This window comes from Hyperolius riggenbachi, chromosome 3 (genome assembly GCF_040937935.1).
Source record: "Hyperolius riggenbachi isolate aHypRig1 chromosome 3, aHypRig1.pri, whole genome shotgun sequence".
Classification (NCBI taxonomy): Eukaryota; Metazoa; Chordata; class Amphibia; order Anura; family Hyperoliidae; genus Hyperolius; species Hyperolius riggenbachi.
In genome coordinates this window covers 426,886,308-426,910,443 of record NC_090648.1, presented here as the reverse complement: position 1 = coordinate 426,910,443, position 24,136 = coordinate 426,886,308, and the positions used below count along the sequence as shown (strand labels likewise).

The 24,136-nt window shown below is 45.9% G+C and overlaps 1 protein-coding gene across 2 annotated transcripts in view; it reads left to right on the top strand.

The window, feature by feature from the left end:
- Positions 1 to 13,715: 13,715 nt before the first annotated feature.
- The window catches only part of LOC137564142 (aldo-keto reductase family 1 member D1-like), a 93,283-nt gene continuing 82,862 nt past the window's right edge, over positions 13,716 to 24,136 (top strand). The window contains exon 1 of one of the 2 annotated variants that reach the window (XM_068277583.1): positions 13,716 to 13,823. In XM_068277583.1, coding sequence (XP_068133684.1) covers positions 13,728 to 13,823 — 96 coding nt within the window. In that variant the 5' untranslated portion in view covers positions 13,716 to 13,727. Of the gene's footprint in view, positions 13,824 to 20,503; positions 20,640 to 24,136 lie in introns of those variants that run through there. The other variant, XM_068277582.1, reaches the window with a different exon arrangement.

The window sequence follows — 24,136 nt, the reverse complement described above, 5'->3', positions numbered from 1 at the left end:
GCTCTTGTACTATGTGCAAATGCTTAAGCTTGGATAAGTTAGTACAACCAAGACTGTGTGGAGTATGTTAACCAACCTTCAGTGAGTTTTCCGGCCACTCACCAAGCATCTCCCAACTGCTTCATGCATATGTGAATTGAGCCGATTGGCCCAATTTCCCCTTCCCAGCAAGACTAGCGGTGGCCACACTCCTGCTGGGACATTGCAATATCATACTTGGCAGTGACTAGACTGAGAACACAAAAATCACTCCCATCCTGTTCAGTCACCCGCTGAACAAGGTATGCTTTGTGGCACACAATCCAAAACTCAAATAATGGCTAGATTTAGGCTGCAGGTTTTGCAAGTAACCGCTTGCACCTAAGCTTGAGTTGAGATGTTTATTGATGTTGAGGGATCAGCAGGTAATTTCCTTATAGGTCAAGGTGACCAGTAATTATAAGTGATGTTTTCCTAAGGGATCAGGTTACGATATCTAGCTATCTAGGGTGTGTGTGTGTGAGAGAGAACAGTACACTGCACTGATAATAAAAGTTTTGTGTAGGTAAGAAGGAATGTTCAGAATCATGTATGCACCTGATAATGTGTTCTAATTATCTACCTGTAGAGTACACCTCCTAACAAAGAGAAGTATATTTAGCATTCATATAAAGTTTGAATAGTACTTCTCACCGCAGAAGGCAGAGGGAAGGGCAATAGCATTTGTCCTTAGGGTGGTTAAATGTGGAGAAGCAACAGTATTAGGGAGGGGGGTTGTGATGGATCTGCAGGAAACATTACTTAATATCTGGACTAGGGGAGGTGTTTAAAATGTTAACAGAAGAACAATATTTACAACTTAAGATCAATTATCGTAAGTTACAGTCACAAGGGAGAAAAGGAATTTTCATTTTTTGCCAACAATTTAAGCTACTCTTACGGTTCAGCACAGAAATACACAACCCCGAGCGCTTACTATTGTTTACTGCCAGCGTGGACTGGAGGAACAATAGGTCAAAGACCCCTGCAACCAGAGATCCTCTGTAGGAATTTCAAAGTCTTTTTTTTAATTTGCGTGCTGATGAAGAGGCGGGGGGGGGGGGGGGGGGTAGGGGAGTAAAAAGTGCAAATGATTGTCCTTAAAGAGGATCTGTATTAAGAAAAAATGCCCCTGGGGGTACTCACCTCAGGGGGGGGGGGGGGGGAACCTCTGAATTTTATCGAGGCTTCCCCTGTCGTCCTCCGTCCCACGGCGGCAGAGTTACAGCTCATCGAACGGCAGGGATGTAAATATTTACCTTCCCGACTCCAGCGCAGGTGTAGTAGCAGCTCTCGGCTCCGAAGTAGGCAGAAATAGCCGATCCCAGTCGCCTGCGCAGTAGAGCGGACCCGAATGGGATTGGCTATTTCCGTCTATTTCCGAGCGGAGTGCCGCAACAGCGCTACCCGCTGGAGCCAGGGAAGGTAAATATTGCACAGCCTGACAAATTGTCGGCTGTGCCTTCCGAGGGGCAGACAGAGACCACCGTGGGATGGAAGAGGATGGGGGAAGCCTCGATAGGATCCAGAGGCTTCCCCCTCACGAGGGGCATTTTTTTAAATACAGAGTCTCTTTAAAGAGAATCGGTACTCTAAAATTCTTACAATAAAAAGCATACCATCCTATTCATTATGTTCTCCTGGGCCCCTCTGTGCTGTTTCTGCCACTCCCTGCTGCAATCCTGGCTGTAATTGCCAGTTTTAGGCAGTGTTTACAAACAAAAGACATGGCTGCTAAAAGATTGTGATAGGCTCTGAGAAGCTCAGTCTGTGACTCACACAGAGCTCGCAGGGGGCATGGAGAGGGTGTGTATAGCTTCTATCCTATCACAACCAGAGCTGCACATTCCAGCCTGAGTGCCTGAGTTCAACAATTGTCAGAGGAAAGAAGATTAGATTATATAACAGAGATAATACAGCCACTGTGCAACTTGGAAAGGCTGCAGTAAGAGACACCACATTAGAACAGGTATAAGAACTTACAGGATAGAAGAAATAAGGCTGAAAATGTTGTAACAGAGTCTCTTTCAGTTATTATGTGCAGTTAATTCTTAAAAGTCCACAAAAAGTTGCCCATATACACTATGTTGAAAACTGGGATCAGGGACATAACAAGAAGACTCTGGTCCCCCAAGCAAAAATGTCATGGAGGTCCCAACTTCCCCTAGCCCCACACATAGACAGGCACACACATCCTCCCCAGCAGAGTAAGTGCAGCAGGGCAGGGTATACTTGCCTGTTCTGGCAGCGTGTTGGTTCTTCTCTTCTTCCCAGCCGCCTCTCGCTCTATGCTGCATACCTAGCTCCCAATCATGCAACATCACACTTACTTGGCTGCATTTTAGGCTATGTTCACAGTGGTGCATTGTGGTGCGGCATAAGGGCTGCATTGTAATTCACCACTTATAGTGACGTTCACAGTGCGGTGGTTGCTTTGCGGTATAAAGGTGTGTGCTGCCGCAAAAGTGTGTCTTAACAGTGACAGTGAAGCACGCTTTTCATTGGCTGTATGATTCACTGTACTTCATTGTATGCGATGCAACATATGGATAAATGTGTGGCGCCGCATTTCCATTCCGTTGCATTTGCACCATTACAGAACTGGAAATCCCACTGTGAACCTAGCCTTTGGGTTGCTGCCCTTAAATTAAAAATAGCCACAAGAGACTACAGCCACCCATACCATTAGTTATGCCATAAGATAGAGAGCCTCCATCTAAAGCAAAGATTCAATGCATCCTCTTCTCATAACAAGTTAGCCCCGCCTCTTTGCAGAGGAGTGCAACGGCATTCTTTCTATCTGATCTATAGAGTGCCACGGAAGTGCCACAGCATTTCTCTGCTCGGTGGTGGGTCTATGTGCTGGAAGCCAGTGGGCATGGGTGGGGGACGGGAGTGAGTTGGTGAAAAAGACCCAGCAAGCAATTATAACTTTTTATATGAGAAGAGGATGCATAGAATCTTGTTGCATTGGGGGACATAACGGCTGTTTCTGCCAAACTGCCAAAAATCTTTATTTTCCTCTGTGCATATGTATATCTATAACAAAAAAACTTTTAGCCTATCGCAATGTTAGGGGGTGTGGTTATAGATAATGGCAGTTGGTGCTGTCTAGTTTTTTTTTTCTTGTCTGCCAGCAGTAAAGATGATTACATGCAGACCCACTGTGGATCAAACAACATAAACTAATTACATGGTCACTATCAATCATTTCTTGATCTCCTGTTTTTTAACTTCTCACTTTGCAATGTACTGTATTCCTCTTTTTGCTAAAGTTACTGTTTAAGGTGACACAGAAGCAAAAAAAAAAACTTATGATTAGGGATGTTGTCAAATGGTTCGTGAACCGCTCACCGGCGAACCCCTCACCCTGTACTACTTCCGGGTCGCAATGACCTGTAGTAGTACGGCTGCGCTGGGCCGGCTCTGCGCATCCTTGATCGCGCGCCTGTTGCCGGGCACTTTCTGCACATGTGCATGACCTTATGAGTGACGTCACGCTCATGCGCACAGAGTGCCCGGCAACAGGCGCGTGATCAAAGACGCGCACCGCCGGCCCAGCGCAGCCGTATTACTACAGGTCATAGCGACCCGGAAGTAGTGCAGGCACATAGCGATTCGCTCGCATCTCTACTTATGATATAATGATTTATATGTGTAGTATGGATAATTATTAGAATTTAGTAGCAAAGAAAAGAGTCTCATATTTTCTATTTTCAGGTATATCATACCTCCCAACTTTTTGAGATGAGAAAGAGGGACACTTAAGCCACGCCCCTGCCACACCCCTGATCACACCCCTGTCACACCCCTAACCACAGGCATACCATAAAGATTTTATAAGAAAAATATGTTGTTTTATAATTCAAACCACACTGGTCCTTTCTATTCTGTTTCATTTTTCTTCATAGTAACATTTGAAAATAAATCTATCAATTTATAGAATGGGAATAACGTTAGAGTCAATTAAACACATTTTGTAGTAGAAAAATGCATGTATTTACATATATCTGTACATGAGTCCTGAAAGAGAGACAAATAAGGAAGAAAGAGTGACAGAGGCATTAGGTTCCCAAAAAGGGACTGTCCCTCCAAAAGACGGACAGTTGGGAGCTTTAGGTATTTTTTTTTTTTTTTATAACATTGCATTATTCTCTAATATTTGCAGTTTACAAACTACACTCTGCATTTTAAACTATAAAACAGAGCAGAACTAATGACCTTTTGAACTTCTCTGCAGTAAAATCTTATTTGAAGTTGTCTTTCATTGCTTCTTTGATGTATAAGTGCTTCAGAAAATAGCATTGCTCTATTTCTTAGCTGTATTACACATACAATTCATTATATCATAAGTTTATTTTTACTTCAGATTCCCTTTAAGGGCTAGTCCACACTAGGTCTGGAAACATATCCGTGGCTGTGTTTTTCAGCCCTGATGAAAAACGGAGTCCCGGATACTAATGTTAAAAATAGCAGCCGTCCTCACCCAAGAAAAAAACGGATCCGTCTGCATTTGCGGGGACCCGTTTTCAAAACCTGAATGGAAGGTCCGGAATTGCTGCATTTTTACAGACCACGGATACACGGATGGGTAGTGAAAAGCAATGGGAAAACGCAACTCCATCTCCACAGGCAAAATAGCACCAAAAACAGATGAAAAAATGGATAGCCTGAACTCTATTATTGGCCCAAAAATCCTCCCACTACCTTCCTAAGTATAGAGACGTTTTCTGTCCGTTTTTTGGGGGTAAAAAACTGAACGGAAACTGATGCAAAACTGATGCACTTTTTTTGAAAATGGATAAGTTTGCGGTCTGGTGGTACTTCCCCTGGATCCCGGACTGCAGCGTCCGTCCTGCAACCGTGCCTAGTGTGGACCTAGCCTAAGTAAATATTTGCTGTTAACCTTTTTTAGGCTCGGGTTCTGTTTAATTTTCAGTTCAGGTTTACTATTATGCAGACTGATGCTCCCAATCAGCAATGGACATTAGAAAACTCTTACAGTGGCTTCTGTTAATATTTGTACATCAGAACGAAATATTAAATGATGTTTGATGAAATGTTTTCAATGCACAGAGTTTTCTCTTCCCCTTTCCTCGCTGAGCTACGTACAGCAGATTTTTCAATAATAATAAGCATTGATCTTAATATAATTTTCTATAAAATCATCACTCCATGATCTTGCGAAAACTAAGCACAACTCAGCTACACCGAGTCCTGAATGCTTGCCAATATTTTGTATTGGTTGTTTACAAAACCCAATTCACATCACTTTATTACTCTGTAAATAGGGATAGATTCTTCCCACCCTGCTCTAAAGCCTTGCATGCTTAGATGAGGACAGTTGCCTACTTGGTTTTGGACTTGGTCCCTGAGGCCAGTTTTACATCTTGCCTGTGCGTTTGCACAATGCACAAAATGTCAATCATATGACCCTGCGGCAGTGTGTGCCGACAGGGTCATATGCATAGCGTCACTCCGCCCCCACACATACTCACACGTGCTGGACAGGAAGTAAGTCACTAGGATTCCCAGGTTTCCCCGTCATATTCTCGTTGATGCACGCTGCACCGCTGCCGCCAACATGTTTAAAATTTCTGCATCGCCCATTGACTTACATTGCTTCTACCGCCACTGCGTGGCCGTGGAAGTCCAACAGTAATGCGCCATGCTGCGCCTTGCAATGCCATTGCGTTACCCTGCAGTAAAACAGGGTAACATAACTGAGGTTTGCAAGGCAAATGTAAAAGGGGCCTTAGGCTACAGTTGGAGGCAGAGTTCTGTACTAGGCTAGTTACGCATCTGTTACTATGGAGCACACAGAATGGATGATGCATGGCCAACAATGAAGTGGCTTCCGGGGGAAAGCGGGGTAAGGAGAACAATGTGCTGGGGTGTTGGTCAGGCATCACATAAAACTAAACATCTGGCATTCTGAATCTTTAGGTGACGTTGGCGGGGCTTCTATACACACACTATATTCTCGCCCGCGGTGGTCCATATTGGCCTTCAAGGCCAAGTTTAATCCAGCTTGTGCATGTAGCTTTTATTTACCTGGGGCTTCTTCCAGCCCCAGCAGTCAGTCTGGTACAGTGACGCAGTTCCGCTGCCCTCCATTGCATTGCTAGCCCCTTCAAAAGATCCCTGAGCACAGCTGTGGTTGATGCCTTCTGTGCAGCTGTGTCCGCTCACCTCTCTTGATACGGGAGCACGATCGAGGGAGGCACATGGACACTCCCGCACATGCGCAGACGCCCATGACCACATCTGTGATCGGGGATCATTCGGAGGGGGTAACGGCACACTGGAGGGCAGCAGAACAGCAGTACTGGACCAGATAGACAGATAGGTAAAGCTTAACTTTTTCTTTCAGCTTGCACATCCTTTAAAGAGGAACTTTAACCCAGGATTGAACTTCAACCCAATCAGTAGCGGATACCCCCTTTCCCAAGAGAAATACTTTTCTCAAATAGATCATCTGAGGGTGTGACTGATATTGTGGTGAAACCCCTCCCACAGTGTGATGTCATTGACCATGGTCCTGACAGTTTGCTGTTTGTGAACCTCGTTGCTTTGTGGGAAATAAAAGGTTTTTACAACTGCTAAGCAAACAGTATCTCCCTCTGTGCATAGAACTCTAAGTAACAAACATTCTGTACAGATCATCTGGCAGAACTAAAGACATAGCTCCCAACTGTCCTTATTTTGGAGGGACAGTCCCTCTTTGGGAGCCCTGCCACTCTTTCCTCCTCATTTGTCCCTCCTTTCTATGTAAATATATATATCTTTCTCTACTAAAATGTGTTTGACTCTAAACTTTATTCCCATCCTTTAAATTGATATATTACTAATTTTACAATGTTAATATGAAGGAAAATGAACAAGGATGGAAAGGACCAGTTTGGTTTGAATTATAAAACAACGTTTTTTTTTTTATGAAATTGTTATGGTATGCGTGACTAGGGGTGTGTCAGGGGCGTGATCAGGGGCGTGGCAGGGCAGTGGCTTAAGTGTCCCTCTTTCTCATCTCATTAAGTTGGGAGGTATGCTAAAGATGTCACCTCCAGTGATACATTTCAGAATGTTAATCAGAGAGAGGAAAGATTTTACAATGGGCAAACACTGACTAAGTTAATATATAAATCATTCCTCCCAACTTTTTGAGATGAGAAAGAGGGATACTTAAGCCAGGCCCCTGCCACACCCCTGATCATGCCCCCGGCACACCCCTAGTCACGCGTACCATAAAGATTTCGTAAGAAAAATATGTTGTTGTATAATTCAAACCACACTGGTCCTTTCTATCCTGGTTCATTTTCCTTCATATTAACATTTTAAATTAGTAATATATCAATTTAAAGGATGAGAATAACGTTTAGAGTCAACCAAACACATTTTTAGTAGAGAAATATATATATTTACATAGAAAGAGGGACAAAGTCCTGAAAGAGGGACAAATGAGGAGGAAAGAGGGAGAGAGTAGCAGGGCTCCCAAAGAGGGACTGTCCCTCCAAAAGAGGGACAGTTGGGAGCTATGTATAAATGAATAGTGTAAAATATAAGCAATTTTATTAATTTAATTTTCACTGCATAGCTTGCCTAGTATAAGTTATTTTCACTGCATTTTCTCTTTAAAGAAAACCCGAGGTGGCATTTCATTACGTTAGTGGGGCACAGAGGCTGGTTGTGCACACTAACACCAGCCTCTGTTGCCCCATCGTGTGTCTCAAAGACCCCCTGCTCGCCGCTATAGCCCCCGCAGTGCTGGCGACACGCAGCGCGTCGCCAGCACAAGGTTTACCTAAGCGCTGTCTGTCAGCGCCGCTCCCCCGCCTCCTCCGCAACGCCGCTACTAGCCCGTGTCCCTTCCCTCCTGCTGATAGGAGGGAAGGGACGCGGGCGGGTAGCGGCGATGCGGAGGAGGCGGGGGAGCGGCGATGACAGACAGCGCTATGGTAAACATTGTGCTGGCGACGCGCTGCGTGTCGCCAGCACTGCGGGGGCTATAGCGGCGAGCAGGGGGGTCTTTGAGGCACACGATGGGGCAACAGAGGCTGGTGTTAGTGTGCACAACCAGCCTCTGTGCCCCACTAACGTAATGAAATGCCACCTAGGGTTCTCTTTAAAGGGGATTACAGAAGCAGGAATGGAGGGCAGACAAGAGGAGAGAGGACACTCATAGAACATCATTGCATCAAACTAAAATTTAGAAATAGAGAAAACAATTTGTACTAATAATACCAATAGTAGGCAATTGGATCTCAGCCTGGTCACATGTCTATTTCTGGGACTTGAAGTTATACTTTCAAAGTGCGGTTTTACTGTGAAGCCTACTGACCTGAACTGCATCCATTCTTTTCTGCTGCCTCAGTTATACATTATGGGATGAGGAACACGAGGAGTCTCTGGTATTAAAATAGCATCCTTTATCTGTGACTGGCTGCTGTGACTCACACATGAGCTCCCCACATGTCACAACAGCTTGTCCTACTTGTTTAATATTACAATTTGTTCTAAGTATTCAGCACCATCAAACACATGATAGTATCAGTTATACCATGACACATCACACCACACACAGACCAAACAATACAGCACAATAAGGGAAATGAGGATTCTGTGGATGAAGCAGAATCTTCCAGCAACAAAAAAAAGTGTATCAGGAGAGGAGAGCAAAGGTAACTACACACACACTAGATTTTCAACACACAGTGGCTCTGTAATTGTATCATTTGGCCAATGTTTTGGAGTAGAGTTGTTCTCCCACATCAGAGGCCTCCACCTTCAGATATCCACCGCCACTCGCCAACAGGGTGTATCAGGAGATACATGTAAGAGTACTGTCACCTGCAGGGATTGGGACGCAATAGTTCAGGGCTAATTGCTATACACAATATCCCCCATGCCTGCCACCCAGCTGGGTTCCCTCATAGCAGCAATGCTATGATACGCTCCCCACGCAATAGTAATTCGGGGATCCAGCTACTGCCAGTCCCCAAATTACGCCTCCCTCCAGGGGGGAATAGTATTTAACGCCACCAGGGAGTTTAGTGGCAGCAGGGAGAGCCGTTGTATAGCTTACCAGGCGCCCAACTCACCAGCCACTGATCCATACATACGCCCTAGTGAGTGTCAAAGGGTCCTCCAACCACCTTCTCTCTCCACTTCTGCTTACCATAAAGACCACAAGGTGGCCCCAAATCTACTACCTTGCCTAGGGCACCATTACATCTTATTCCATCTCTGCTCCTACCATTAAGGGGGCTGGAATGCAGAGTAGTGCAGTGACTGAACTTCATATTTGTACATTGAAGTAGTAAAGAGACGCCCAATTTCTATAAAATACTCCAAAATCAATAAAATAACAAAAATGAGGTGGCTTACCTCACATACGACAACTCACTTTGATAAGGAAGTTCAATTGGAGATTTAGCACAGGTAACGCGTTTCGTGGGACCAAGCCCACTTCCTCAGGCCAAATAAAGTGCCGCCCCAACCGCATTTGGGGCGCCTCAACATTTTTGTTATTTTATTGATTTTAGAGTATTTTATAGAAATTGGGCGCCTCTTTACCACTTCTGTGCCATATCCCCCCCACTTGCCTGGGTGGGGAACCTTACACACCTGAACCAAGGTGGGATCCCACCACCTATGGTAATCAAGGTACGCAGGATCTTTTTGCTAAGAGAGCGACCAGACCCAGGACTGCTGGTATACCTGAGTGGAGTCAGGTTTAAACACTCCACTTGCTTGAAGCGGTCGGTTGCCCCATGTGCAACCCACCTTTGTGAGTACCCCTTTTTCAGAAGTTTTTTTGAACACCTATTTATTGAGACATACTGCACCATTTGGGCTCCCGTTGTCTTTGTGTTTTTCCCTTCCAGTACTGTATATTTGTACATTGTTCTGGTAGCAGGACAGGTCCTCTTTATTTCCTCTTCAGCCTTGCAACATTACTCTACACGATCTGAGGGGGGAGAAAAAGTTTGCGAGGGTGTTGAGGGTGTTGCGCCCCGCACATAAGGCTGCAAGTTTTTTTTCTTTTTTTAATTATTATTTTACTAACACCACACAGATACGTGGGGAGTGGGGTTGGCCCAGCCTGCCAATTTTTGCTGGGGGGCCAGACATAGAAATTGGGATTAAACTCTTTTTCATATAATAAAAAATGAATGTACATCAATAAATATGTATATGAAGCATTGCCCCCCCACCCCCCATACTTATTAGACAGTCGGAAGAATTTTGTTTGAACCTGCAGTCCCTTATGCCTAAAGCCGAGAAAGAGGAAGTCGTTTTCTCAGCGACTGCGATTTTTGGAGCGATTGTGGAACGACTGCGATTTTTGGAGTGAGTGTGAATTTTGGAGCAACTGCGTTTTTCATGCAGGAGTGAACTCCAGACGAGTGATCTCACCCAGAATGAATATCAACAAAAGAAAAGTATTTACCATGAAGCCAGGCTTCGGACACAGGAAAAGGGGTGACAGATACAGTACATTTATTGTGAGGGTGCCAAATAATGATTTTTTCAATTTATCGTGTATAGAGTTTAAGCCTGCTTTAAAGGGACATTTAACAGAAATAAATACCCATTTACTTACCTGGGGCTTCTTCCAGCCCCCTGAAGCCCTCCTGCTCCCTCGCTGTGATTCCACACTCCACTGTTCTTCCGCTGCCCCCTCCATAAGCCAGGGCGACTCGTGAGTCAACCGGCCACTTTGCAGGTGTGGTGCTGGCCATGCGCCTACTCTATCCTGCTACCACGGCCCGGAGCGTTCTGTGCATGCGCGGTGTGCATGTTCGTTCTGTGCATGAGCCAAGCAGAGTGGGATGACGGCGAGAGACCAGTCAGACTTCAGGGGGCTGGAAGAAGCCTCAGGTAAGTAACCGGCCAATTTTGTTTTCAATTAAAGTTTCTTTTAAGTTACTCCCCTGGCTGTACAGATTGCTGCTATGGAGGGGGGGGGAAGAGGGATAATGTGTGGCGCACGATGAAATTACTTCTGCCAGGCTAGGTGAGGTGGAGCTCAGGGTCAGTCAGATGTCCCAAAAAATCTGCCATGGCAGGTCTCTTAATTGAGATGGTCCAAGATTGTCCTGGTCCAGGAAGGTGCAATGTTGTGGCGCCTGCCTCCAGGAGCCCCAGCGCCATGGCATCAATTCATCTTCCATAGATTCCAGCGAGTATAAGGTAAGGGCTAACATTTTAACCTTAAGATTTTTTTGTTTTTTTTTTACAAAAGAAAATGGATGACCCTGCATATGAGCAAAGCAGGATCATCCACAAGGCAACCTAGGCAAATGCCTGGGGACTACTGGGCATCAAGGGGCCCAGCTTCCACTTCCTCCAGCCACTCTTCCACCTTAACTTACGAAAAATACTATAGGAGGGAGCGAAGGCTGGTGTCTTGCCTTGGCCCCCATTTCATCTTAATCTTTGTTTGCATATGAGTGTCACAATTTCATAGTTTGATTCATATTATTCTGTTTCATGTATTGCATATTATTTGTATTAGCACTACAACATCACTGAAAATTTACTCACAAATATGTTACTGTATGACTAACAATGTAGCAACACCATAAACTGTTACAGCAGTTCAGCTGGAAAATGTCTATATAGCTACGAAGCTGATACAGAGAATCTATATATATGTTACAATTTAACTACGTGATCTATGGTGTTACTATTTAAAGCAAAGTTGACTATTTATATTATTGCAACAATATCAGTAAAATACTGACCAGAAATATGTTTCACTCCAACTAATTATGGAGGTAAAATAAATTAAATAGCAATATTTCATCCAGAAGAATCTGTATGTATATCAGTTAAAGTCATTTTGAAGGGGAAAAAGAGGAACCTAAAGGGGTATTCACCTGAGAAGAGAGGGTCCTCCAGAGGCTTTCATTACCCTTCTCCACCTTCAAAAAGGGCTTGTCACACATGTGCAGTAGCACGGTCCAAATAGTGCCTCAGTGGAAAAAGCCGAGCCTGATCAGGTCTGTGCAGCTGCACTTGCGCAAGCCTACTGTGCCTGAGCAGTTGTATGGACCAAATTGGGCTCAGGCTTTTCCAGCAAAACCCGAGCAGGTCCGGGCTACTACGCATGTGTGAGTCATCGACAAGCCCTTTTCAGACTTTTTTGGGGGGTCATTATGCTGGAATGGCCGGAGGAGGACAGGGAAAGCCTCTGATGGACCCAAAGGTTTCCCTCTCCTGAGGTTAATACCCATTTAGGGCACTTTGTTCCCTTCAGGATCACTTTAACTCCTATACAGCCTGTGCGCTGAAATGGCCAGGCGGAGGAGGGGGGAAGCCTCTGGAATAGGTAAGTATCTTAACCACTTGCCGACCAGGTGATTTTTCAATGATTGGTGCTGCGTGGGCTCTGCAGCCCGCAGCACCGATCAGGAGTGCAGCATGGCGATCAGACTACCCCCCTTTTTTCCCCACTAGGGGGATGTCCTGCTGGGGGGGTCTGATCGCCGCCGGCTGCATTTGCTTAGCGGGAGGGGCTCTTCAAAGCCCCCCTCCGCAGCGTTCTCCGCCGTCTCGCCGCTCCCTCCCTCTCCCTCCCCCTGTGAGCTGCGCAGGACGGATTTCCGTCCTGCGCATTGAAGGATAGGCTTAAGCCTATCATATGCCGGCGATCCCCGGCCAATCAGAGGCCGGGGATCGCCGATCTGCCTTATGGCGCTGCTGCGCAGCAGCGCGTATGATGTAAACAGCGGGGATTTCTTCCCCGCCTGTTTACATTTTGCCGGCGAGCCGCGATCGGCGGCTCTCCGGCTGTTCACGGAGACACCCTCTGTGAACTGACATGGAAAGGCCGCTCGATCGAGCGTCCGTTTCCATGGTAACCCGCAGACGACCAGTTTACGCCAATCGGCGTTAGCTGGTTGTCAAGAGGTTAATTTTTGTATTGCAAACCTCACAGGATTGCTTTGGGGGACCACTATCAAAAGATTTTTTTTTTTTTTTACTAACCACAGTTATAAATAGGAGGCATTTGTAATAAAACATTGTAGCTTTAAGATTTATATATATTTTGTTTCCTCCTCCTCGTACCTTAACATTGATGTCCCATGAGATAAACAATAGTGTCGCCCCGTGGAGTAGTCCATCTTCTCAGGGGTCCAACAGTCTTATATTAGACCACCAAATCGTCTCAGCCGACAATCATTTTGGGGCCAATCAGGTTCCCTTTATCAAGGCATAAGCAGACAACATGGACTACCACTGCTACGAGTTTTAGCACCAGCACTGCTCTACTATAGGTATGCAATTCTTTTGATTGTCTACTATTGGTGATGCAATTCTTTGGATTGCATCTTCTCAGGGGGATGCCTACCCTGTGAAGTGACAGTGTGGACTATTTGCTGCTCCTACTCGGTGCACTCTGAACTGTGTTGCCATAGCAACATGCGCTCGGAGGCACACAAAACAAACACTTTTGCAAATGCTCTGCCCCCAGTACCGTACTTAGCATAGCCACAGTTCTTCACGTTTGCTGATGCAATAGCAAACAAGTACATTGGACTGAAGCCCATGGCAGTAGGATGGTTGGACAATGAATAAAGTTAATAAAAGCAGGGACCAGCGGGGGCAGAAAAGCAGCGAGAGGGGATTGCTCCTCTATCTTGTCACTGTGATTGTGTGGCTTACAGCGCACAGCCATCAGGGGGATGAGCAGTGAATAAATTATGCCACACATAACTTCACAAGATGGTGCACCCTGTTCTGAAATGGACTGTTCCAGGCCGATGACGTCAGTGTTCTTACGGGACGCCATTTATAAGGTACAGAGAGATGGGGGAATGCAAACAATTGTATTTCACATCTACATTACTTAATTACAGATGCTCTCCTATTTTATATAGTAGTTCGTGGAAAAGGCTATCTATTGATAGTTGTCCTTTAAGCTGATCCACAAAATTCACATAGGTGTTACAATTTAACTGGACAGAAGGAGAGGGAACTGCATGACCCCAAAAAATCCAACTTCTGTGGTGCTGGATAAGCAAACCTGTTACTTTTTAAAAAGAGAGAAAGAGGCTTCCCATGTACTACTAGACCACTGATCTGGCGCTGGGACCCTCTGTGGAAGTGTTTGGCCATGCTGGTGCACGAATGTGCTACGCTGTGCAGGCACAAACACACACCTGCGCAGTTGCACAAAGCTGCTCGTGCATGGCTCTTTCCTTTGTGCACGAGCAGGTCTGTGCTTCTGCACAGGTGCGGGCTGTACTTACACCTGCGCAGTGTGGCCGCTCTTGTACACAGACAAGAGCGCGGCCACGAGAACATATTCGACAAGGCTTGTTGAACATGTTCAGAGGGAGCCAGTGCAGGATCCTTGAGGTGGAGTGGAGGAGGATGGAGAAAGCCTCTGGACTGAAGTAAGTATCTTTTACTCTTTTTTTGGTCACAGTTTCCATTTAACCATCCGATTAATAGATACAGTTTATATTCAAACATTACTATGTCTAAAAATATGTTGCTGTGTAACTAACTAGAGGGGATCTCACAGGGCTGCTTAGTGCAATCTGATCTCAATGTGATGAGAGGCATAACTACAAATCATGCCTACCCCCCCCCCCCCCCAGCAAAACTTTGATGGGGCCCCTTTTCCTGCATTACTAATCCCACCCTCTGTTGTAATAAACCTTAGCGCCATAAAGCTAGTGCTGCCCTCATAGCCTCCAGTCCCCCTCATAACAGGTGTCGCCACCTCCACTCTCCTCAATCTCCTGGCAGGCACTGCGGCAACCAGGAATGGGTCATCTCCCGGCAGGCACTGCGGCGGCGGAGGATCATACATGTCCTCCTGGCATGCACTAGCGGCCCGGGGACGCACTCAACATTGAGGGCACTTCAAACCACTGGGTCTGCGGCATTGAAAGCAGGAAGATGGATACTCTCATATTGACGGGGGCTACAGAGCAGCCTCCCATAGGTAAGTACACCACGTTCCAAATTATTATGCAAATAATATTTTTCTTTGATTTTCCTGAATAGTTGATGCAAGTGATAGTCAGAATTATTTTGAGTCATTAACCATTAGGCCGGTTTAACACTGTAAACCAGTGTTAGCGATGCGGAGCGTCGCTCCTCCAGAAACAGACCTTCAAGGACCACCGTGTTAATACGTGGTGTTCCCTGTATGGCCACCAGCCAAGCAGTAAGTGACATGTGCTTGTGGTTACTTCCGACTTTGGGATATGCGGAAGTTCACGGAAGCATACTGTAAAAATACGCTTACGCACATGCATGTCGCAACATCGTGTCGGTAATTGTTGCAAAATCCACGCGTTGCCTTAGACTAACATAACTTCTGAGCCGACACAGATCACGACAAGTCGACTCAGAAGATGTGCGGTAACGTAGTTTTGGACCTGCATCAGGGATCCAGTGAAAACGTCACTTCCATCGCGTTGTGCCATAATGCAGAAGTGTGAAAGTCTCCATAGACTTTCATTGCCCGGTGGTGGGGTGTGGTAAAAATATCGCACCGCCCCGGGGTGAAAGTGCCCTTAGAGTATAATTGAAATGTTACTGAACAAACCTAATAACGGTATGTTTTTCAAAAGTAGAAAACTAGAAATGCACTCTTCCAAATTATTACACACAACAGAGTTTCATAACATTTTATAGGTCGTAAAGAACTGAAAATAGTTATTTAATTAATTTACAACATTAGGAGATCATATTTACTGGAATAAAAAGCTACTTCAATTAAAAACATCTTAACATGTCAAGTTACATATGAACTTGATAGGACCCATTATTTGATAGTAGCTTTACAATTGAAGCTATGACTTATGGTACGTACACATTTGCGATAACGATCGTTTACAAGGAACGATAGTTACCAGACGAACAACATTGGAACGATTGGAATGCAACGATGGAATGCAGCAATCATCATACACATTTTAACGATCGTTCTCGCAGAAAAGAATGAGTAGAGGGAAATGTTGAGTACATATTTGTAAAAATTTAAAAAAAAACACAAACATGGGGTTACAATAGATACAAATATATGACAGTTAACTTGCAAACAAAGTTTATTTGAAATTTGTAATGTAACAATCTTTACAGGCCGCACTACACAGGAAGTACAGAAGCTGGCCAAAATCCAACGCAGGCGCATTGGCCCTTGTAACGATCGTGCTGGGCAAATAACTGTACACACTATAGTTTTGTAGCGTTCGTCGTTGTACTTAATGATCGTTTGGTAAAGTTCTTTACCCGATTGTCGGCAGACCGATCGTTAAGCTGCTGTTTCAAACTACCATAGTTGTAAGTGTGTACGTACAATTATGCTACATACACACTTGAAAGATTAATAAAAGATCACAGACCAATTTTACCACCTTCCATGTAGTATGAGAGCATACGCTACACAGTCTATTCTATTGAGCTGAACTCCCCATCAGATAAAAAGTCTTTGCAAGATGCTATATACAAAGATGCTGTACACATTTAAAAGATCAGTATCTGCAAAAGATCAGTTCCTGCAAAAGATCAGTTCCTGCAAAATGCATTCATAGTCTATGATATCTGCAGATCTCATACACACCTTGTTTAACAGACATTCACCTGCAGATCAGATACACCAGGATGGATCTTCAGATCTGCAGATGATTGTCAGATCTGCAGATGAATGTCTGTTAAACAAGGTGTATATGAGATCTGCAGATATCATAGGCTATGAATGCATTTTGCAGGAACTGATTTTTTTGCAGATACTGATCTTTTGAATGTGTGCAGCATCTTTGTATATAGCATCTTGCAAAGATTTTTATCTGATGGGGAGTTCAGCTCAATAGAATAGACTGTGTAGACTAAAGGCTGGGCATACACGGCAACTTGTATCCTTATCAATCGAGCCATTGATGGCTCGATTGATAATATCCGACAGGTCCGATGACCTGCCGTATAGATTCGAGCAGCTGATACGGAGCGTCAGCGGGGACGAGCAGGAATCGATCCGCGCGGACGAGCGGGGAAGCTGCGGGAGTCGATCCGGCGGGTTCCACCCGTGTATGCCCAGCGTATGGCTCTCATACTACATGGAAGGTGGTAAAATTGGTCTGCGATTGTTCATTAATCTTTTAAGTGTGTATGTAGCATAAGGAGCTATGTTTGCTTTGATACATGTGAGCTTTTTCCATTTATGTCACAATAAAAATTGGACTTTTAACTGACCTCACAGTGCAGCTGGACGTCTTCCTTAGAACTATAGCCATACAATTCTTGCATCTATTGAACTTTCTGCATAAATTTCTTTGCAGGATGTCAGAATAGCCTCCCAGAGCGGTTGTTTGAATGTAAACTGCCTCACACTCTCATACATGTTTTGCTTGAAGTTGCTCCAAAGGTTCTCAATAGGATTGAGGTCAGGGGAGAATGGGGGCCACACCATGAGTTTCTCTCTTTTTATACCAATAGTAACCAGAATGGTACATTGTCATGTATGAAGATGATTTTATCACTGAAAATACAGTTCTCCTTTTTTTACCATGTTACAAAGTGGTCAGTCAGAAACTCCACATACTTTTCACAGGTCATTTTCACACTTTCAGGGGCCCTAAAGGGGCCGAACAGCTCTTTTCCCATGTTTCCAGCCCAAAACGTTACTCCGCCACCACCTAGCTGACATTGCAGCCTTGTTGGGATGTGGCTGTTAACCAAACATCCACCACTCCATCCATCTGGACCATGAAGAGACTTGAAAATTAGTCTTCTTGTAGTTCTGGACCCACTACAGCTGTTTCTGCTGGTGAGCTTAGGTTAGGGGTGGTTGAATAGAAGGTTCTAGTAGTTTTTCCTTTAATCTGGCTCACCTGGCTACTGGTTATCAGAGTTGTCTGAGATTGATTTCAGTGCTGCCCCCCCCCCCCCCCCCACAAAGCCTTAGGGGGAGTTTTGTGTTAAACTTTTTGACATAAGAGGTGCTCAGTTCACTTTAACGACCCTTTTCCACTTAAAATCAAGACTGGTCACAAGCACGTTGTGTTGCATTCACGATTTTATCCATACAGTGCGACATGATTGTTGTGCATTCACAGTGCAACTTTGTTTGCAATTTTCAGTGTGAAAAGAAAAATGCAGTAAAAGCATTTAAAATGTTGCATTGCAAGAAAATTGTATAGCATGAGGAACCATTCACAGAGGTCTAACTAAAACCTGGTTAGAAATAGGGAAGCAGGAGTTCCGCTGTTTTTATGCAGTTATATTAACCATTTGCGGAATTCTGCTATGCATATCTACGTCCCTGTAAACTTCACATATGGATCAGGGGTGTGGATATGCGTACCTGATTGTTCTCGTCGCAGCTCCGGTCTCATGCGCACACGTATGTTCTTCTCGCCGTCCTGACGGTCAGTGATCAGTGAATGGGAATGTGTGTTCCCGAAGCTGATCAAAGTGAGAGTAGTGAATGAAAGCCAGAGTCAGCGAGATGCCGGTAATCATTCACAGAGTGAAAGTATCAAACACATGCACAGTACTTCCTGTGTACAGGAAAAAAGTGTAGCAACATCTAATAGTCAAAAAGTAAAACTGCACTCACACACACTATTATATATATATATATATATATATATATATATATATATATATATATATATATATATATATATATATATAGTTAATTATTAACCATTTTTACCCCTACCCTACATCACCAAAATAAAAAAATGTTTTTTTCTTAAAAAAAATCTTATTCTCTAAATTCATAAAAAAATAAAATAATTCTTAGCAGAAAGTTCCACCCAAAGAAATCCTAATTTGTGGCAAAAAAAACACAACAATAAATAGATACTTTCTGTGTAATAAATAGCGATAACGTTATTGGTGAAAGAATGAGAGGAGCGTGATGTGAAAATTGCTGTGGTCTTTATGGGGGAAAAAATTCTGGTAGGGAAGTGGTTAAAACACACCTGAATGAAGAGGGATATGGAGGCTGACATATTTACAGTAAGACACACATCAGGCAGATTGAACAGAAGTCCCCAGCAGCATCCACACATCAGGCAGACTGTACAGAAGTCCACAGCAGCAGCCACACATCAGGCAGACTGGACAGAAGACCCTTAGCAGGCACAGCAGTACAGCAGCAACACATCAGGCAGATTGGGCAGAAGTCCCTTAGCAGCAGCACAGCAGCCACACATCAGGCAGACTGGACAGAAGTCCCCTCCAGCACAGCAGCAGCCACACATCAGGCAGACTGGACAGAAATCCCCAGCACCACAGCAGCCACACATCAGGCAGACTGGACAGAAATCCCCAGCACCACAGCAGCCACACATCAGGCAGACTGGACAGAAATCCCCAGCACCACAGCAGCCACACATCAGGCAGACTGGACAGAAATCCCCAGCAGCACAGAAGCCACACATCAGGGAGCTGGACAGAAGTCCCCAGCAGCAGCACAGAAGCCACACATCAGGCAGACTGGACAGAAGTCCCCAGCAGCACAGCAGCCACACATCAGGCAGACTGGACAGAAATCCCCAGCAGCACAGAAGCCACACATCAGGGAGCTGGACAGAATTCCCCAGCAGCACAGCAGCCACACACCAGGGAGCTGGACAGAAATCCCCAGCAGCACAGAAGCCACACATCAGGGAGCTGGACAGAAGTACTGCAGCAGCAGCACAGAAGCCACACATCAGGCAGACTGGACAGAAGTCCCCAGCAGCACAGCAGCCACACATCAGGCAGACTGGACAGAAATCCCCAGCAGCACAGAAGCCACACATCAGGGAGCTGGACAGAAGTTCCCAGCAGCAGCACAGAAGCCACACATCAGGCAGACTGGACAGAAGTCCCCAGCAGCACAGCAGCCACACATCAGGCAGACTGGACAGAAATCCCCAGCAGCACAGAAGCCACACATCAGGGAGCTGGACAGAATTCCCCAGCAGCACAGCAGCCACACATCAGGGAGCTGGACAGAAGTCCCCAGCAGCAGCACAGAAGTCACACATCAGGGAGCTGGACAGAAGTCCCCAGCAGCAGCACAGAAGCCACACATCAGGCAGACTGGACAGAAGTCCCCAGCAGCACAGCAGCCACACATCAGGCAGACTGGACAGAAATCCCCAGCAGCACAGAAGCCACACATCAGGGAGCTGTACATAATTCCCCAGCAGCACAGCAGCCACACATCAGGGAGCTGGACAGAAGTCACCAGCAGCAGCACAGCAGCCTGGACAGAAATCCCCAGCAGCACAGAAGCCACACATCAGGGAGCTGTACATAATTCCCCAGCAGCACAGAAGCCACACATCAGGGAGCTGGACAGAAGTCACCAGCAGCAGCACAGCAGCCACACATCAGGCAGACTGGAAAGAAGTTCCCAGCTGCATCCACACATCAGGCAGGCAAACTGGAGAGCTGCTGTAGTAGTATGGCTACTCCTCCTCCCCTGCCCCGCCCCCTGGAGCTCCAGTTATGAATGTAGCCGGCTACCTCCAGCTCAGTGCTCTCTGTGTGTGCATACAGCAGGCATGGAGCTGACAGCAGCGCATCACAGAGTCCCCCTCAACGACGGCAATAGCATCCCTCTGCTGGGACTGGGCACCTACTCTGCCCCCCGCACGGTGAGTCAGTGCTGCACTGTCTCAACTGAACTGATTGACTGCTGAAATTCATGCTGCTGGATCACTCTCTGTCTGCTATTACTGGATGTGCACCTCTATACTCTGCCAGTGCTGAATGTGTCAATGCCTCTGCTGGACCTGTCCTCTGCCCTTGTCCTGTGCCAGTGCTGAATGTGTCCCTCTTCTCACTGTTTCTGCTGGACCTGTCCTGTGCCAGTGCTGAATGTGTCCCTCTTCTCACTGCCTCTGCCCTTGTCCTGTGCCAGTGCTGAATGTGTCCCTCTCCTCACTGCCTCTGCCCTTGTCCTGTGCCAGTGCTGAATGTGTCCCTCTTCTCACTGCCTCTGCCCTTGTCCTGTGCCAGTGCTGAATGTGTCCCTCTCCTCACTGCCTCTGCTGGACCTGTCCTGTGCCAGTGCTGAATGTGTCCCTCTCCTCACTGCCTCTGCTGGACCTGTCCTGTGCCAGTGCTGAATGTGTCCCTCTTCTCACTACCTCTGCCCTTGTCCTGTACCAGTGCTGAATGTGTCCCTCTTCTCACTGCCACTGCCCTTGTCCTGTGCCAGTGTTGAATGTGTCCCTCTCCTCACTGCCTCTGCTGGACCTGTTCTGTGCCAGTGCTGAATGTGTCCCTCTCCTCACTGCCTCTGCTGGACCTGTTCTGTGCCAGTGCTGAATGTGTCCCTCTCCTCACTGCCTCTGATTGTGTCACTCATCTCACTGCTTCTGCTGGAACTGTCTTCTGCCCCTGTCCTGTGCCTGTGCTGAATGTGTCCCCCTCCTCACTGCCTCTGCTGGACCTGTTCTGTGCCAGTGCTGAATGTGTCCCTCTTTTCACTGCCTCTCCTGGACCTGTCCTGTGCCAGTGCTAAATATGTCCCTCTTCTCAGTGCCCTTGTCCTGTGCCAGTGCTGAATGTGTCCCTCTCCTCACTGCCTCTGCTGGACCTGTCCTGTGCCAGTGCTGAATGTGTCCCTCGCCTCACTGCCTCTGAATGTGTCCCTCTCCTCACTGCCTCTGAATTTGCCCCTCTCCTCACTGCCTCTGATTGTGTCCCTCTCCTCATTGCCTCTGCTGGACCTGTCCTGTGCCAGTGCTGAATGTGTCCCTCTCCTCACTGCCTCTGCTGGACCTGTCCTGTGCCAGTGCTGAATGTGTCCTTCTTCTCGCTGCCTCTGTTGGACTGGTCCTCTGCCCCAGTCCTGTGCCAGTGCTGAATGCCTCTCCCTACTCCTCTTGCTGGACCTGTCCTCTGCCCCTGTCCTATGCTAGTGCTGAATGTGTCCCTCTCCTAACTGCCCCTGCTGGACCTGTTCTGTGCCAGTGCTAGATCACCCCCACCCTAATTGCACCTTGATAATTGCTACACTGTCATCAATCCATCCCCCTACATTATCACCTCTATCACTGCTGCCTTGTCACTGTCCCAGCCCACCTGTACTAATGAGACCTCTATCACTGCATCCCTGACTCCTTCCCCCCTGCATTACTGTATTACTTCTATCATTGCTGTCCTCTGTCACCATCCCATCGGTACCACCTCTATCACTGCTGCCTCCTGTACCCATCCTATCCCACCCGCACCATGACCAACTGCTGCTTCCTGCCCCCCCCCCCCCCCACACACACACACACACCTCTACTACTACCACCTCTATCACTACCACTTCCTGTCCCCATCCTATCCCACCTGTACTACTATCACCTCTAGCACTGCTGCCTCCTGTACCCATCCTATCCCACCTGTACTACTATCACCTCTATCACTGCTGCCTCTTGCACCCATCCTACCCCACCTGTACTAGTATCACCTCTATCACTGCTGCCTCCTTTACCCATAATATCCCACCTGTACTACTATCACCTCTATCACTGCTGCCTCCTTTCCTTATCCTATCCCACCTGTACTACTACCACCTCTATCACTGCTGCCTCCTGTTTCCCTCCTATCCCACCTGCACTAATACCATCTCTATGTCTGCTACCCTCATCTCTTCCTGACCCCACCTGTACTTCTTTCTCAATCACTGTTGCCTCGTGTTCCTCTCTGATGCTTTATACACTGCTGTTGTTCTCATTATGCTGACTGGATCCTGTCTATATGGCTTCTGTAGTGGTTTGAGTATAGTGTTCAGCAGAGCGTTCTGCAGGCATGTGGGCTGCCCGCATGGTTTTTGTTGTATCGTGTTCAGCAAAGCGTCCTGCAGTGATGTAGGTTATCCACATGGCTTTGCAAATTACCACTATTTTCTCTAAAGCTCTTCAGACAGGATCTGTCATTTAAAGCTTAAAAAATGACCAAAAGGGCCCATTTAGCATGCAATGTAAGGTAAATATATAGTACATTATGAAATGCAACTGTGTTCATTAGATCCTGCAAGTATTCTCTGGAAACTAGTACTGTATTATAGACTCTGACCCGCAATACTTGTTGCATAACTTATGAATGAGCAGATCAGCTGAATACATTATAGCGTTATCTTATCTGCTCTTGTGTGATTGTGTATTGGGCATAACCAACTTGTGAAGGGGGGTAATGGATGCACAATGCAAGGATACAGAAGGCAGGTCATTTGTATACAGAACATTCTTCTGTGTCCTAATATGATTTGACAAACCCACCTTGGGTTCTCTTTAAGTATCCATCAAAAGCAGTGGTTCTCAACATTTTTAGCATGTGTACCCCTTTGTTAGTGATCCCTAGGCAAATGTACCCCCTACACAAACACAAACACAAGGGGGCTCAAATCTACTATCTTGCCTAGGGCCTCATTACATCTTAATTCATCTCTGCCGCAATGAATTGGTCTTTGGAGGAGACATAGTGGATTGTATGCTGGATATTAAGGCTGAGAGGAATGATAAATGGTGGGTATTCTCTACTGATAGGAAGGGTTAAGGGCACATTCCCACTCCATTACAATCCAAAAGTGTGGGTGAAGAAATGATGCAGCCTGTTCCTGTACTTCTAGAAAATCTATAATTTTTAATTTTAATAACCTTAAATTATAAAACCACCTTTTGTTAAGATAGCATAGGAGACCCAGTCACAAAGGTCAGACATGTCTGTCTTCCCCCTAGATGCCTACCAGGCCCTAGACACTTGCCTAGGTTGTCTTATAAATAATTAAAAATAGTAAATATAATCAAACATAATAAATAATTGTTATTTGGGGTAAACCGTAGAACTTTTTATAATCATCGCTTGTTCTGGATCTATGAAAGGAGAGGTCCATGAAGAGACAATGGATTGGGCGCTGAATTGCTATAATTATTTCTGTGTGACTAAGTGAAGCAATCCTGCAGCATCAAAGAAATATAAAACATAGATACAAACTTTGTATTCGTGGAAAGTCCACTGAATGAATTTATCCGCACTGGGAATGCGCAGGTATGGTCTGAACATGCCCAGTAGAACTAAGCAACCGGTGCAAATGTTTTTTCTTCATGTACAAGCGCTTCCTTGTACTGGCCATGTGTGGATCTTCCAGTGTGGA